This window comes from Balaenoptera ricei, chromosome 10, assembly GCF_028023285.1.
Source record: "Balaenoptera ricei isolate mBalRic1 chromosome 10, mBalRic1.hap2, whole genome shotgun sequence".
Classification (NCBI taxonomy): domain Eukaryota; kingdom Metazoa; phylum Chordata; class Mammalia; order Artiodactyla; family Balaenopteridae; genus Balaenoptera; species Balaenoptera ricei.
In genome coordinates this window covers 16993145-17011383 of record NC_082648.1, presented here as the reverse complement: position 1 = coordinate 17011383, position 18239 = coordinate 16993145, and the positions used below count along the sequence as shown (strand labels likewise).

Here is an 18239-nt window from a genome sequence, read left to right as displayed (position 1 = left end):
TTTATTTGCAACTTTACTGGTCTAATAATCAGCAAGGTAGGCTCAATACTCTGCTTATATATGTTTTATAAAGAATTTCCCCTCCTTGGGCTTCCCTGGTGGCGCAGTGGTTAAGAATCCGCCTGCCAATGCAGGGGACAACAAGAGAAGCCACCATAATGAGAAGCCTGCGCACCGCAACGAAGTGTAGCCCCCGCTCACCGCAACTAGAGAAAAGCCCGCGCGCAGCAACAGAGACCCAAGGCAGCCAAAAATAAATTAATTAATTAATTAATTTAAAAAAGAAAAAAGAATTTTCCCTCCTTATAGAACCCAATTCATCTTCATGTTCATCTCAACATATCACAGTCATGATTAGTTTTGTTTCCACCTTTTAGACAAAAATAGGCCCAAAATCCTTTGTAAAAATTGAAGCATGTTTCAGTACATGTGTACATATTTCAGCACACATGTGTGTGTATTTTTTCATAAAACCTTACTTTCAGGTAAAGTTGCAAAAATTGTGTGTATGCCCATCTATAATTACAGGGACCCATTTTGCAGGATCACGTACCAATTGAACCTCCAATCTTATAAGAAACTTACACCTTTCCAGCCACCTGGGTGAAGAATTGGGAATGCACATGGACTATACTTCTGAACATGTTTTACCCAGTACTGAACATCACATTACCAGTCATAATCATAAAACCACCTGGAGTTCCTATTTCCATGTCTGCAAGTCCAACAACTAGTACTGGGTAAGTGGCCCTCAAAGCACTCTGTGAACATACGCAGGGGAACAATGTCAAATGACTACATTTCTTTATAAAGTTTTGTTTTTCTGATTATAAAAGAAGTATGCAGGGTTGAAAACGTAGACTCCACAGAATAGAAAAATAAACAAAACTCACCCACGATACCCTCAACCAAACAACAACAAACATTTTGACTGCTTTCCTTTCTGCTATGCATTTGATTGTTGAAGTGAAAGCATGCCATATACTCCATTTTATTTCCCGATTTCCCTCTCAATTCATCAAAATATTTTCCCATGTGATTAAAAACTCTTCATTCCACAGGCTTGAAAATTCCTTATCCTTTGTGGCTTCCAAGCAGCATGGAAAATATTTCATAATCAGATACTAGCCACAGTGTAGAGTTAAGCAAACTCTGAAAAGTTACGGTGCAATCAAGCTATCGTAATTTAAATATTTATATAGCACCTATCACTGAAGTGCTCTGTAGGTTGACAAATGGTCTGAGTTAATATGAAAACAAAATAGAAGCATTTCCTCTATAGGAAGGTCTGGGAAATACTGTCAACATGGCTAGATAAAAATGGGATTTGTCAGACTATTGAAAGACTAATAAAAAGAGAAAGCCTTGCATTTTCTTTGAAAGGTCTAATTGTTTGCCATATTAAACCTTAGGATATTATAGCATGAGTTATAAAGGTATCTGTTTAAAAGAGAGAGCGTGAGGATGACACTTAAATGTGTTAAAATTATATTTTATACAAATTTATTTTAAAATTTAAAAGATATTTATATGAGAATAAAATTTCAAAACTAACTTTTATCAGACCAAATGTTATAAAACCTAGCAAACTAATACTTTATGAAGAGTTTAAGATACTTGATTAGAGTTTCAACATAAGGAGATCTGATGGTTTTCTGGAAACGCTCACCATTTGAACATCCTCTGAAAGGCAAAGACAGAAGGTAAAATTGAAAAGAAGAAGAAGAAAAAAAAAAGGTCAATCCAAGCAAATTTTTTTTAAAGCAAGAAATGCTTAATATTAGGCCCCTAAATAAAAGAGAAAACATTAAAGGAACTCTCTCCCTACCTTCCAAGAGATCAGCCAGTCAATACCAATCTTGGTGGCATTGCCTTCAATAGATATTTACAATCTTCTGTCTAACACTACCTCCTGGTATCATTCCCAATCCTCCCTGGATTACTGCAATAGTCTTCTAACTGATCTCCCTTCTTCCATCCTCCCACCTATTTTCACTCAGCACAGATTGCTTGAGAGATCCTACTGAATGTAAGTTTGATCACATCCTTTCTTCACTTAACCCTTCAATGAATGGCTTCCCATTCTGCTTGGAGAACCAGTCTTGCAATTACCCCCACAGCCTATTGATCTACTGGCCCTCCTCATCACCTTTCTGACATCTCCTCCTGTATCACAGAAGTGAAAACCAAAAAACTTCCTTTGATCAAGTTGGAGAATAACATGATTACCCCAAGCAGAATTTCTAAATTGAAACCAATGGTGGTAGAGTGAGATGATACAGGATTCCTGCTCCTGTGGAGGTCAATCCAAAACAACCACCTCACTCAAGACTCAAAAATCATTCAATGGGTGGGAAAATCTGGAAGAAAAGTGGTCTGAGTGTTGAGGCCCTGTGGAAGCTGGTAAAAAGAGGGAGTAGCTACAGGAATATTCTAATGTGGTGAAATCAACACTCACTGAGGGCCACTGCTGAACTAGCACTGAACTAGCTGCTTTCCATAGATTATAAGCAGGAAGTCCCTGTTATTTGAGAATAATGGTCTCATTGGCAAGTAACGAGCAAAAAAGAAGGGTATGACTAGAATGTCACCACAAAAATTTAAGCTAAAAATTTTGAGAAATAACTTTGTTTCTCAAAACAAAATATGGCGTATAATGGCAGCAAGAGCACAAAGCAAGTTGCCAATGGGGTTATACGATACATGATTGCACAACTGACTCAAAGGAGTCATCAGCTATTTTTACAAACACGTTCAAATCCATCAATTTTCCTAAATATCCCCCTTCATCCTTTGTCACTCACATCTTTTTCTTCTGAAGCACCTGTCACCATCTTTGTCAAATCTTTTTCCACTGTTAGCTTGTCCGAATCTCCAGGCTCTTCTGTAATTTAACTGTAATTTAAGCAACCGTCTAATATCATTTAAGAAAACCTGCATCTTTTGTAGACCTGCAAGTCTATTTTTTTTTATCAAATGCAAAATTGTTTGCATTGTTTTGCATTATACTTTCTGACATTTACCAACAGCCTTCAATGACATGGCCCTAATGGGTAGGAATATTCTTGTTCAGTCACGGGGTGGGGCGGGGCAGGGCGGGGCGGGGGTGGGCAGAATGTTTGACAAGAACCAATGTCCATTATTTCTATTAATTTAATCTTCACACTTTAAGAAATAGGCTGTAGTATTCCTATGTTACAGATAGGATTATTCAAGTTCAGAAAGTTGAAGGAACTTTACATTATAAAGCCTCAGCCTGTCTGTCCATTGCACATACTCTTTCTACTTAACATTTGTAGGGCAATATATTTTTATTTAAGCTTTGTAACAGCATGAGATAAGTGAAGAAATTGTTACTCCTTTCTCACAGAATAAGAAGTTGATCTGCAGAGTGTCAAATAACTTCTCTGAGGTATCCTCAATGGGGAAATCAAAGTGAAAATTTTATGAATGTCATAGGTTGATTAACAATAATCTGTGTGTCTACGTATGTACATATACGTGTGTGTTTACATAAATAAACAAGTTTTCCCCATGATACCAAGCCAAGTACTTTTTAACTATTTGCTTAATCAGATTGCAAAAGTCCCAACTTTCTGTCTAGTTTTAGTAGACAGAAGTTTATAGTCCTGTGTTTCTTCTCTGAGGCAACCAAAACGCTCTAAAACTCGATTTCTGGACCCTGCTCATAACTAAATCAGAGTATCTGACCTTAGGACCTAGGAATTTGCATTTTAATAGGCTTCCCAGATCACTTTTGTTCACACTAAAATTCGAGAACTATAGCATTGAAGACATATAGCAGCTCTATTTAGAAAGTGCCAGATAATGTGTAATGATAAGTAGGTGAGGTCAGGCCATCTACAAATTCTGAAAGCATCTGAAGGAAGTCTATTAATCTACTAATCAGAGGCATTTACTGTTAGAATTCATAAACAAGAGTTTGATTAATATGGCATTATAATAATTACATAAGATTAATTAGCCCCAGGGAAAAAGAAGATAAGAATCCAGGCATATTGAAAAACTTAGAAGGTAACAAAGAATCAATGTGAAATAGAGAGAGTCGATCTTAAATAAGATATATTTACTTGCTGGCCTTTTTCATCAACCAGGTCACATAAGAGGTAAAAGTTCACACAAGACTGCCCTAACGGTACATTTATAAGTCAAAGTGATAAATGCACTAAAGAACTAAAAAGTAAGAATCGACGACTTGGAAAGTAATGAATGTCAGGAAAGTTCAGGAATAGCATTATGACCTCTGAAAAATGATCGAAGTGTTTTTGGTCTAAGCACAGATCCTAAGCCAACGCATGGCTGGACTTCCTGCCCAGCGTCCAGGAGTGACGCCCGCAGGGTCTCCTCTTTCCAAATCATAAGGAGTTCTAGATTTTAAGGGCACCAACATTATGTCCCCAAAAGACCATACAATAAGTATATGTTTTTTAAACTGAAGAATTCTTTTGATTTTGATCTAGTCTTCTTTCTGCACAAGCAAAATACTAGCATTCATTTCTTTCACTTATTTATTGTGGGCAGTTTCCATTTCTGAATGCCACTTTATTTTTTAGATAATTTACTTTATCAGTGTTCAGTTATATCTGGATCCAACATTCCCAACCGAATTCTCACACTTTTCATTGAGGACTAGTTAATGGCTTACAGAAGTTCCACTGAAAAGATTTAAAAGCTCTCGTTGTCATTCTCTGAAGGGGTGAAGAAGAGCTAATCCCATTATTATTCAAGTAAAACGGAATGAGAAGTGGACAAAATGAGGCTACTGCCTTAATAACTGTGCTATAATTTAGGTCCTGTTTATCTAGCAAAAACAATTTCAGTGTAGCCAAAACAAGTCATTAAGAGGAAAAACAGACACTCTTCAAATGGTAAAGACATACAGTTAGCTTCCTGTGTCAAAATGAGAATAGAGTGGAAGGTTTTGCTCCTAAATTTTTTAATTTTACATTTGACAAAAATATCAAATAAATTTAGTAATGGCTCCTTTACCAAAAGAATATACCTTGCTTATTTCAAAAGGTGAATTAATTTATAACTAAATTCTCAGTTTGTAATTTATGTTTTCAAAGAGAAACAACATTCAGATTTTTTAAAAATAATATATTCAAAGATATCTCAAACTCTCAAAGTATTCAGTAATGGCAGCCTTTCTAAAAGATCTATCTATGAGATCATTTGACATCCACAAACTAAAAGAAACTTATTCCCAGAAAACAAAGTTGGAAATAACTTTTATTTCTAAACTGTACTCCTAGTTTATTTAAAGGCATGATAATCTGCCTAACATACTCAGAAGAGAGATGTCTGATTTCAGTGAGAGGAGGTGACAATATCTCTATTAAGAATTATAACTACAGCAACAAAATATTCTTATTTGACTTAAAACTTTCTATTTTAACAAGTCAAGTTCTATTAAAAACTAGATGGACCCCCCCCCCCAAAAAAAAATTGACTGGATAAACTAAAACCTGTCACTTCAATAAAACCTTGTGAACTGTTGACTTTTAAATTCCTCTGGACTCTGAAATTATGCTACCAAACTTCTAGATTATTCAGCACAACTGGACTAGTGCTACAGTTGGATGACATGTGAAATAAGCTAATTTCACAGTCATCTCTGGAAGCAACAGGCTCAAATTATATTTTGTAACAGCAAATTAAAAGATTAAAAAAAGAGATAGTATTTACTTTACATTAGACTTTTCAGAAAACGCAGCAATTCAGTAAGAACCTCTAATAAGGACACAGACTGACTGTAAAAAGATGTAGCTGAACACCTGCCAACACTTTGTAGAAAGTGACAGACGGGAACAAATAACGTCAAAGTTGATTCTTTCTCAATTAATGTATTAGTTGCACATGAAAAAGACTTGAATTTTTATTTTTCTGAAAAATGTGCCCTAATTTCAGAGACCTTTCTAAAGTTCACACCCCAGTGATCTTGGTGGTGGCTTTGGTTATTTTCAGTTGGAAGTGAGCTAAAAATAAATATCTAGGACTCATGCTGAACGTGGGATTTCCTACCATGAAAGGCACAGGCAAATTCAGCCCCTTATCTGACACATGGCAGAGAATATTTTTAAAGTAATAAAAGTACAAACATTAAAAATGTAAGTTCACAGACTAGTGAATAGGCTATTTCTTTTCTTCTCTCTATAGAAGTTTACTTCGATGGGTTTAATCACTAGCTCAATCTCAGGAGATTAGGGGGATAAATATTTCAGATTAAAATCATTTCTTTCTTTTCTATCCATTTATTCCGCCAGTTAGCGTCTACCACAAGCAAGGCACTGGGCTGAAATTTTCTAAAGCAAATACTTATGGCTGACACAAGGAGGCCAGAAAGGTTGATTCCTTTTATAATGAGAACCGTTGTGATGTGAATCTGACTTCTTCAGTTCTTGAGCCTAGAAAGCAAATGTTCAAGGAAGCCTAGGCAACTCAGGGTGCCTCTCCCAACTTCCTGGGAGACTGTTGCTGAGTCGGGACCCCAAAATACTAACTCCCAAACAAGGGGATGTTTCATATCACAAGGACAAGCACTGCCTCCTGAAGACCATTTCCTAAGTGGACCTGTTAATTCCATCCTCTAAAATACTTGGTTTAAAAATAAGAACGATTTCCTTTCTCTGTGCTCAAGCTAGTTTAACAATGTCCAAAGGAGGCTGACTTCACAGGACTCACCACAAAATAAAACATTCCCCCCCCAGATAATACTGCTATGACTTGCAACTTCCATTAGGTTTATTTAAGTGGATTATACCTGAAGAGGAGGAAACACCTGCCACAGACATAGCATAAATATTCAGTTATTTCAACTTACTTCAGAAGGTGGAAAATTTCTATTAAAATCCAATTAAGGGGCTTCCCTGGTGGCGCAGTGGTTAGGAATCCGCCTGCCAATGCAGGGGACGCGAGTTCGAGCCCTGGCCCGGGCAGGTCCCGCATGCCGCGGAGCAACTAGGCCCGTGCGCCACAACTACCGAAGCCCCCGCGCCGTGCTCCACAATAGGAGAAGCCACTGCAATGAGAAGCCTGCTCACCACAACGAAGACCCAACGCAGTCAAAAATAAAAAAATAAATTAAATAAATTTTTTAAAAAATCCTTTTAAATCAAAACCACAAGCTTCTTGCATAAAATTATTTCAATATTCTGACAAGGTACTGCGGGGTGTAGGGGATAGGAAGGCATTCCTTAAATTTTTAAACACACTCTGACTGAGAAGAATCTATTATGTTAAAAAAAAAAAACATGAAATAAAATGCATTTCTTGGAAAAAAATATATACATACACACACATACAGTACATTGTCAGAAGAGAAGACTGGCCCCCAAAAAATTACAAGACCAACCTCTACATTAATTTAAAGCAATTTCAAAATTAGCCAGGGCAAATGACTAGTTACATTCAAATACAAACTCTTTCAAGTAACAGGTATGATTACTATGGCATTTTATTCTCCAGCTAGCTACTTCAAGAAGTCTAAATTAATCCAGCTTCACCAGGAGTGAGATTGAGTCCACATTATTTCATTTTAGACAAATGTGCTTCTTTGTATATCTAGATTCTATTACCTTTGCTCTTTCTAGATTATTTCCTAAGTGATATGTAAAAACCTATGTATCTCACTATTTTTATTCTCTAGTGCAAAGATAAATAATAGATCTTGCTTTAAAAGGGAGAAATTTATGAATCAAAAGTCATCATAAAGTCATTTATAAGTTTTGATTTATAAATCAAAAGTCATGATAAACATCACACAGATATAAACCAATATACGCAAAATGAATGCATACTTTAAAAAATAATTCTATACATCTGTGTATATAAAGGAACATGCTATATTTAAAAGTTGTTTTCTGATCACTTCTCGATGCAATATTGGAACTATGACTACAGTTATGAATTCATAGAGCTTGGGGAAAGGAGATGGAAGGAAGGTGACATTTAAAAGTTCTTCCTTTTCATCTGTACATTTTTTTGAGTTTACCCAGCAGTTTGAAATCACACAGAGCTTCAAAAGCCACCTAATCTCAATTCCTAGTTTAGAAATTCCACACTATCAAAATCTCCAGTCCTCTCTATACACAAAATGGAAGCATTTTCCTTTTGTATATCCATGAGAGTGGTGTTTACATAAGCAATAGTGAAAAATCATCAGCCCTTTACAGACACTGTTAGAATTTTCATCCATTAAAGCTACTAGCCGGTTTTCGGCTTTAGTTTCCTAAGTTACCAAGATAACGACCTGCATTACAAACATAAGCACTTTCATTTCTAAAGAGACATTAGATAACCCAATTACAGACTAATCACCATGAACACGGCTGATCACGTGTTCACACTGTATATATAAGCCATCCCTGTTAACTAACCACACTTCCAAAGGCAAATTCATAATTAGCTGGAAATCCTGATTCTGTGTTACAAATCAAGTTAACAAAAAGCTTCCTTATTTAAGGGCTCTGTTAAACTCCCGCTCCAGTTAAAATCAACATATTTTAAAATATGTGCAATACTGAGAAATGAAGAAAAGAGGGAAAACAGACTGACGTGCCAACTATTAGAGTGGTAAGTGGTACAAAAATGAGCTATCAAGACTACATACAAATGTGAACAGTTGTATATTAAGTGATATCATTAAATCTACATGGATTTTCCATTATAACAGAAGAGGTGACATTAGTATTCAAGTACTTCACCTCTTTAAAAATGTCCCAAAAGGTAGCCATTAGCCACATGCGTCTACCAAGTACTTGAAATGTGGCTGCACAAGACTGAGATGTGCTGTAAGTGGAAAACACACACCACATATTTAGACTTTAGCACAAAAAGCAGAAAGCAAAATACCTCGCTTTTTTATGTTGATTTTCTGTTGACAGGGTATAATGGATTAAATTAAACAGTATTATCATGGATTTCACCTGTTTGGTTTTTTTTTTTTTTTTTTACTTTTTTATAAGGCTACTAGAAAATAGAAAATTCAGTACTTTGTTATATTTCTATTGGACAGCGCTTATCTATAATGTTTACAGGACTGTTTTCATCAAAGCCACTGGGTGACACTGTTTCTCCACTAAATTGATGCAACCAAAGCAATTTCCTGGCAGAGGAAAAAGTCTTGCACATACACGTGCACACACACCAACGGACATCGTGTGCTCCTTATAACTATTCATATTCTTAGGATGAAAAAACATGAATACATGTAAGTAACTTCATCACTATCTTAGCAGGACTGGCAGTACTTAAAATCTGTAATAATCATTCAGATTCCTCAGTAATAAATGACAGCTCTAATCAAATCAAACAGACAGAAGCTGTTTCGTTTGTGACTTTTCCCAAATAGCTTTCCATCTTCTAAATGGTAATGTTCTTCATGACTTCCTCTAATATTACATCCTATTTACTTACATTTTAACAGATTCCTACAGAAACCATGCAAAATAATTTAGGTGAACAAAAACTACCAGCTGTTTTTGCTAACAAAGAAATGCTTTACCCATGTGCAGATGACTTTTCAAACCGAAGTCTGAAATCCTGAACATTTTTAAATCAATTTATTGAAAAACTAAAATGAAAACCAAAATCAATATTTACACCACCATCACACACTCTTCTTTGATGAGATAAAGAGTGTACAAAGTAGGACTTTGCAATGCAATTGGCATTCATTTCTGGGACAAAGTCCTGAATAATACATTCTAAAGGCTGCCTGGTAGGTGACCAGAAAATTCATTGTAAGGGCTCCAAAGAGTTTTGTGATATGTGTCCTCTCAATGGGTTTTACTCAATCTTCTAATTTTGAATGAGAATTTAGAGTTGAAAATTACAAATGAAACGTAGGCTTAAAATGATCTGCCTTACTCCTTTCCTACTCTGTTCGCCCAGCGGCAGATTCAAGTCCAAGAGAGAATTGGATAAAAGCCAACATTTTGCCGCAGGCTGCTACATACTTTTAACGGGCTCTCCCTCAGTTTCCTTTTCTCTAAAATCAGACTAATTCTAGTCTCCTAACTACAGCCTGCACAGAATTAAGCATTTTAAGATCGCATTACAAGTTCCTTACAGCCATAGACTACCTCAGGATAGGAGAACCATCGTTGTGGTACCTTGAGGTATAACATGTCCTAAATCCTATAATAGTTTTACCTGTATTTCAGAAGTCCTATTAGTGTATACTAAATTAATTTCCACTTCAAAGAAACAATTCTCCCTTGTCTTCAAAACCTAAACCTGCTCAAAATCTAAATAAAACATTTATATTTAACCATTATGTATTGAGGACCTTCTGAAAATCTGTGAAAATATCAACTTTTTCCCCAGAAAAATGAACAGATGAAGTTTTACATAAAATTTCAGAGAAGCGATGAACAGATCTGGATCTAGATTTAAAACCTGCTCTAAGCTATTGTATGCATTCCTTCAACAATTATCTAAGAGGTCATTTAGATATTTTACTGTGATTTCCCCTTTTCTTACGTTGATGTCTCATTACCCTAACTAGGTTCTAAGCTCTGCAGAGCTAAGGTGCTACATCATACCTGTGTGCAATCTGTATGCTTTCTAGCACAAGGCTTAACACATAGACAAAAATATGTTGATATGACTTCTTATAGGTTCACCGACCAAAAACTTTTATGAATAACATTAGCTAAGGATAGCATCTTTTAAAATAGTGTACATTTTGGGTGAACACGTACGACTAATATTTTCAACAACTGCTATCTGACAGATCTTTCTCTGAACTATAACTTCTGCACATCTTTAAGATTTCTCCCCCCAGAGATCAAACCTGTGTATCTTACGTTGACAACAGTGCAAACGTACATTCTCAAGTGCAAAGTTAAAAGACCATTCCCCAGGAAAGCCTTACGGAAAACAAAAACAAACAAAAAATACTCCTTTAAAAAATACTACCAATAGTAAAAGTATATACTGATAGCTAATTCCTACAAGGATTTAAATTTCTATGTAAAGGATCTAACAGTCATTTGAATATTAACAGAGCACAGATTTAGGTGCAAGAATATGGAGGTGTCTGACTCTTCTGGCTCATTCTGAATTATTTGATAGAGCTTCGCTGAAAACGTGAATGTAGAAAATAAACGCAAATTGAGTTTTCAATCTAATATATTTGAGGTTTTTCTTTTAAGACACAATTATAAATATCACACTCAGAAGAGAAAAGGGAGGCGGAGACGCCAATGGAATAGGAGACACATGGCCAATGAAAACAATTCACCAGAAACACGTAGGATTATGTCTAATTTCGCAAAGCTCAAGAAACTTGCCCTATGCAAAACAGGTTTTCTGAAAAATCCAACTCCCACCCCTAAACCCCAAATAAACTCATTCTTTTGCTAGATTAAATATGCCAAGTTTTCAAGGAAGTCTACATAGACTCTACTGGGCTGTTACTGGCACAAACCATATTAATTGAAAATCTTAAAATGTAATATATAGGCATGTTTCTAATTTTGAGGCTCATAAACATCCTACTTCAACATAATAAATGAGAATTTATGGAAAAGGGAAGTGAAATTAAATTTGGTGAGGCCTTTATTCACGTAGAGTCCTGAAGAGATTCTTCTCAGAGCTGTATTTCCTAACAGACTACAACAAATTCACACAAATGTCACTACAGATATAATGAATGTTTTTTCATGCCAGTGTCACTCACCCTTGCCTGCCTGCGCCCCTCCCCTCCAGGCTTTTCAAAATGCATTTCATACACAGAGTCACTGTTCTGGTTGTTTATTTAATTAATATGACAGCCCAGCATACACAGCATTTCTTTCAGTTGAACAGTTTTAACTTTTTTACACTTTAGGCTCAATACAGAAAGAGTAAAATTACTGTTTGCCTCCTTCCAACCTCTGTAAATTTATATAGATTCACTGACTCTTTCTGTCAAAACAGTTTTTCAGTATGCTTGAAATGTCTATATTCACAAAGTAAAATCACAATTTTGTCCCTACACACCAAAAAATTCTTTTCCCTCACCTTTCCCAAGGGATGAGAAAATCTTGTTTTTTCCTTTTCAGGGTTTTCAAAAGTTGGCATTAATTAATTTTAATTCTGTCAGCAGGTCATAAATAATCAATATTGTTCTTTGTATAACCATGAGCAGAGTGATACTACTGAAATGTGATAGAAGCTACAATTGAATTAAAAACCCATGGTTGTTTCAGAAACGTATTCAATTTGAGAAGTGTTATATTATCCTGAAATGTATTTAGGAGTTTAAAGGACAATACATTCTGTATTTTCAGAAGCAATCTATACTGTAAATGCAAGTAAGTTATACTTTTTACCAATCATGTAAGAAGGCCTACCATATGCCTACCATTGAAAACTACACCTACTACGATATTCCACTATTTTTGTTTTGTTGTTGGCTTTTTTGCTTGAAAATACCTTTCTTACATCACTGATGAAAAACGTGATTCTACTTTTGATAACCAACCACTAGACTCTTGCAAAAACTACTGCATTCCTACAAAAATCTGCTAAAGATGTTTTTTGCTAAAGATGTTTAATTGAGAGCTGTAAGGACTTATGTCTGGGAATCTATTTTGATGTTTAATTACACAATGTGAAGTATATAGCTGTACATTTCTGACTGATACTGTACCCATCACAAAGAATTTTGTCATGAAGTGGTAAAACTGCATTAACAGTGAGAGGCGTACGGCTTGTGTTTATTTTATGTGAAACCATAGGCAAAGATATTAAATTCTTCTTAATATATAACTATAATAAAATGGCATTGGTTTGGAATCTTTCTTAAATCAATGTGCATGGTGGTCACAGTAATTAGAGGGGAATGTCTGGCCAATTGCCTTCTCTGATGTATGAGGAGAATAGAGAGACATCCCTTCAAATACAATTTCCAAGTGTTAAAAATTGCTAAATTAAAATTTTATGTTTAAAACTAACATATTTATTAATCATGCATAATATCTAATAATCCAAGAAATTCTAAGGACCTTAGAGTTCAGAGGGCACGGTGATACCTGCTCAGGGACGTGAACATCTGCTCAGGAAAGATATATACACCTTAATGGAACCATCTGCCTTCTTAACCAAAAAAGTACAGTTTGACTCACTGATCTACAAAATCTTGAGGATACTGGGCTGGTAGGATTGAACTAAAAGCCATGCAAATGTTACCAACTTTGTTCTTTCCTGAAGTAGATACCTTCACTTGCATCTCACAGATACACCCCACGTCCCATTAATTCTGGGACTGAAGACTAGATCTATGTCTCCTTTCTTTGGTTGAAGCCATCTTTATGATCAATGCTGCAAAACTCAATTCTATATGTAATAGCTGATCTACTGTCTTCAGTATGGTTGGGGAAGGGAGAAAGGGAGTGAGGGAGGGAGGAAGGGAGGGACAGAAATCCATCTGTCATTTGGTTTGCCTTATGAAAATTTTATCATCTATTCTCCTTGACCTTTTAGAATTGAGTCATTGCAGAGAGAGAGGTCCCAAGAAAGTGGCCACTATCATTCATCTGGAAAAGAAAAGGCTGGAATTCTCTCACCTTTAAACCTCATAATGAGCAAGGTCCAAATAAATTCTCAAGAGGACTCTGCCAGCCTCTCTGTGTTTTATGTACTCACACCTCTACTTAAAATTCACTTGTTGCCTGCGATTGTCTTAAGAGTAGACGTTCTTTCAGAAAAGAACTCCTAATCAGGTAGCATTCAGGCCAGGGTTATATATGTGTTTTATAATTATTTTGATTCTTGACTTCATAAAGCATGCGGATGACAGTGGTACACTTTGCACCCTTAATGAGAAGTTTGTTTCCTTGTGGTAAAACAGATAAGCCATTTACTATATAGCTCCTGAACTTTTCACACAGGCTAACGTATGAGATATTGCCCTGTCTTATAAGATCCTAGTGCGTGTTAGTTCCCACCCACCCCCAACAATTATGCTCAGCAACAACCTAAATGAGTCATATATAAAAACTAGCCTTAAGTAACACGTTCACACTCACCCATGCCCTCATTAAAACTTCCAGTGAATAAATTTCTGCTAAATGTAACCTTGTTTTTCCATCAACCATAAGAGATAGTCTCTCACTTTAGAAGAGTCTTCATAAACACAGCCTTTAAAAAAATAGCAGCCAAGAAAACTGACCAAAATAGATTACAAATATACATTTTCAACAGAAGTCATCAGCAAAACACGTAAAAATGCAAAGCTCAGTTAATTCCTTATAAGTTTGCAGATTATTCAAATCCTCCATTTATCAATTCAAACCAGAGAAAACCAATAAAAATCTACAGGCTAATTAACACCGCTGGTTAATTCCCCTAAACAACTTCTTATCTTAAATCCACCCTTAACTCCTTACCTTCTAAATGTTAATATGAAATTTCAGAAATTTTAATTTCAGAGGCTAAACGACATTAATTTGGAGTCAAGTTATTTATGCTTAAATCACAGATTTGACTTAGAAATTTAGGTTAAATTTTGCAATGATCAGATCACATTTCCTTATAAGTTAAAGAAAAGTGTGTTCACAAAATATTTAAACTAGCAGTGTTTTCATTTAAAAGACATTCTCTAGGTGACTTTAAAAAGAAATTAAAATGTTTTTCCCCCTCATTGGTTTACCCTTAAGTAGACAGCTTACTTTATTCTGGTGATTTCCAGATTTCTACCAAAACTGAGTATCAGTCAGTGGCCTGTTTTTAACTTCACTCTTAGAGTAAGCTAAACCCAAGAAATATTTGCTTTATCTAAACGAAAAGCTAAATAAGTACATTTGTTTTAAAATAAACACAGAGACTATGATGCTGTCATCCATTCTGCTAAATAATGTCAAACAACCACATTCTGTGGGTTCAACTCCATTTCAGAAACAAACTGGCCACCACACCATATGGTGACTGCTATTTCTTAGAAATACCCAAATGATTATCCACAGAATAACCTAAAAAGAAAAAGCTTAGTATGTCTTAGGATACTCTCTCACTCCCTGAAGTTGTCCTAATAGTACCACAGGTAGGCATAAATTTAAATGGGAAAAGTGTAAATTTCCACTTGCTGTACATAAGCAGCTCTCTACCACCCCTACCCCCAAGTGTCAAATCAGCTTGGAGTAGAGAGGCAAATGCTGAGGTACTCCTTCTCAGATACAATCTGCTTTTAAAATTGGGATTTGTTCTTTTATGCCCTTTATAGCAACTATACTCCATGGTCTCAAAACACTTCATGATAATAAGGAAATTGGTCCCCATAATTCACTGAACTTTTATTTGGGATAACTTCACTCATAATTCTAGATTCCTCCTCCTCCTCCCTGAAAGATTGATATTACCAGCAATTTAGAAATACTCTCCTGAATTAATATTTCCTGTATAAATCCATTTGAATTTCTAAATATTCACTTAAGTATGTAGATACTCAAGAGATATGTTTTCTTAAGTTGATACTAACAGCGCAGTCCATGATTCTGGCAAATTCTTAAGTTCAGACATATTGTTCCCCAAATTGAAGTTTATGACGATAATACAAAACACATGAGCATGTAATAATGTATGTCCCCAAATCACACTTAAAAACAAACTGGGCACCACCAAACGCAGTCTCTTCAAGTAAAACGTACTGCAAGACCAGAAAGCGTATCAGCACCTCACCTTCAAGCATGCCTTGCTTTAACTGTAAAATATTTTTACTGACGTCCATAAAAGTTTACCTGTCCCTTTAGAAGAAAAAAATTTTATAAAAAGAAACAGAAAGAAATCTAGTAAAATCCTCGTTTTAAAAATCACCCATCGCTTAAAAAAAAAAAAATTAAACTTAATTCGAACATTTCTGCTAAAGGAGGAAAGCCTGAGGCAAGCCATACGCAGGTGTAGCAGATCTAAAAAGTTGGCCCAGCTGTGGAAGACCCCGCAAAGCTCATCTAGTTTTATTACTTATTCGGGTTCCTGTTGTTCAGGTTATAAAATACTGTGTGAGAGGGGGAGAAAAACCCGCTAGTTTCCAACTAAGTCTGAAGTTAGAGCAGTTTTCTGGGCTATCTTTCTTTCTGTTCCCAGCGCTCGAATTCCCTCCACTTTGTGGCGGATCCCAAGGGTTTCAAGTTTTCCCGAGAGGTGAGTGAGAGGGGCTGCGAGCGCTTACCTGTTCCCTCGGGATGCAGGGCAGGGAGGTCCTCCGATGGGACTTGCTGCTGCAGCCCGACATCTCGGCGGACACCACGGAGCTGGACCGCCTCCTCCTCTTAAACACCGGGATCTCTTCCTTGGTCCCAGCAATCAGCTGGGACCCGAAATGCTCCCTCGGAGCCGCCCCCGTGGACTGTGGCAAGAGTTGCTCCACGTACCTGGCCAGGAGGATCCCCAGCACTCCGGCCAAGTACGCCAGGTAAGGTCTCCAGGCGACCTTGAACCTCTCTAGGGAAATGAGGGCCACGGTCCTGACCGCGCTAGTCAAGGCGATCATGAGGACGCCCAGCCTCAGCCTCAGTACCAGCCATGTCGCGGCGGCCAAGCAGCTGAGCACCACCCCCGCGGCGGGGAGCGAGAGTAAGTGATCCTCCCCGACGCCCAGCCCAATCTGGACGAGCGCTTCCCCCCCGCAGCAGGCGGCCAGCAGCGCGACGGCCAGAGGCAGGCGCACCCCGGCGCGCTGGAGGTACAAGCCCATCCAGAAGAAGGCACACAGGAGACTGAAGAGCAGCGCCGAGGGCTGCAGCCAGGGGCCGAGCGGCGCGCCGCCCCCGGGAGCACCTCCCCGAGGCCCCGGGAAGACGCCCCCTTCTGCTCCCGGGGCCGCTTCCTCCTCCGCCGCCGCCGCCGCCGCCGCCTCGTCACTCCGCTCCAGGTCACAGCCGATCTCCCCGCGGACCAGCCTCACCAGCAACGCCAGCAGAAGGGACAGGGAGCCCGCGCACAGCGCCGAGGAAAGTTTCTGCGAGCGCCGGAGCGGCCGCGGCACCAGGGCGCCCCAGCAGCCGCGGCAGCCCGGGTCCCGGGGCGATGAGGGGCCCGCGCGACGGTGGCAGTCCGGGCCCGCGGCGGGGGCCGGCCTCGCCTCTGCGTGGCCGGGCTTGGCCCCGACTCGGGCGGCCTCGCCCGGCACGGCCATGGTGCGCCCTCTTCGCGGAGTCCCCGAGGTCCCCCCGACGCCCCCACCCCGCCACACACACACACCCACAGACACGCACGCACGCTCGCTTGCTCTCCTCCCAATCCCACCCTCGGAATCCCTCCTTCTTCTCCCAGGCCCGCGAGCACTGAAAGTTTCAGCTTTCGAATAACTCCTGGAGAAGGCTAGATGCTCCAGAGAGAGGAGCCTTCAAGTGAAAAGCTAGCACAGGCAGACACGATCAGACTTCCTCTTTTTCTCTCTTGGGAAAGCTTTGCAAAATTCTCCGCTCCACCCCCACCCCCCGACTTCTGTCCTCCGGGGTCTCTTCGGACTTCAGGATTTTAAAGATTGCCCGAGGCGTCCTGCGCGCGGGGTCCGCGGCCGCTGCTGGAGCCGGGGGCGCAGGGCGAGCTCGGGGCCATCCCGGGCGCTGCTGCGCGCGGGGCCCGCGGCAGATGGAGGTCCCCCTTCTCTTCCTTCCTGCAGCTCTTTCTCTATCACTCTTTCTTTCTCCTCGGCCGATCTTCCCCGGCCCGGCCCCAGGAAGCGAACCGCCATTCCCTGGGGCAGAAAGCACAGCCTCCCCAGCGTCCGTAGGTCCAGTTCATGGCAAAGGGTGGAGAAAATGGAAAAGGGGCTGAGAAATAACCAAGAAGTTGCTAAGTCCCGTCGGAGAGAGACCCAGTCCGAGAGACGAGCGGCTGCCGCAAGGGAAAGGAGGGAGGGCGAGCGAGCTGGAGAGGAAGGGAGGGTGAGAGGAACGGGAGGGTGAGAAGGGAGAAGGAGATTTGCTCTCTCTTTTTTTTTTTTTTCCTTCTTTTTTGGTGCGAGGTTGGTGGTGATTTGCAATGCTGCAGAAGGGAAGCGAGTGGAGACGACTAGTTACAATTGTATAAAAAGCAGGCAGCTGGAGTGATCTGCAGTCCCGCTTGCTTTCTTTAAGGCAACTCCCTCGGAAAGCTTTCCCAGCTCAGCTCCCGCCCCTCCCCCGGAGGAGGCGCTGCTCTCAGCTCCGGCGCTCCTTTCCCCGGAGCCGGGCCGCGCGGCCAGCACCTTGGCGAAGGGGTTGCTCAGACCCGTCCACCGCCCAGCT

At 39.2% G+C, this 18239-nt stretch overlaps 1 protein-coding gene across 1 annotated transcript in view; it reads right to left on the bottom strand.

Moving 5' to 3' along the window:
• The window catches only part of PDE3A (phosphodiesterase 3A), a 299896-nt gene extending 282753 nt beyond the window's left edge, over positions 1 to 17143 (bottom strand). Inside the window, exon 1 of the mRNA XM_059935405.1 lies at positions 16178 to 17143. Within this exon, the coding sequence (XP_059791388.1) occupies positions 16178 to 17143 (966 nt within the window). The remainder of the gene's footprint in view (positions 1 to 16177) is intronic.
• Positions 17144 to 18239: the final 1096 nt, after the last annotated feature.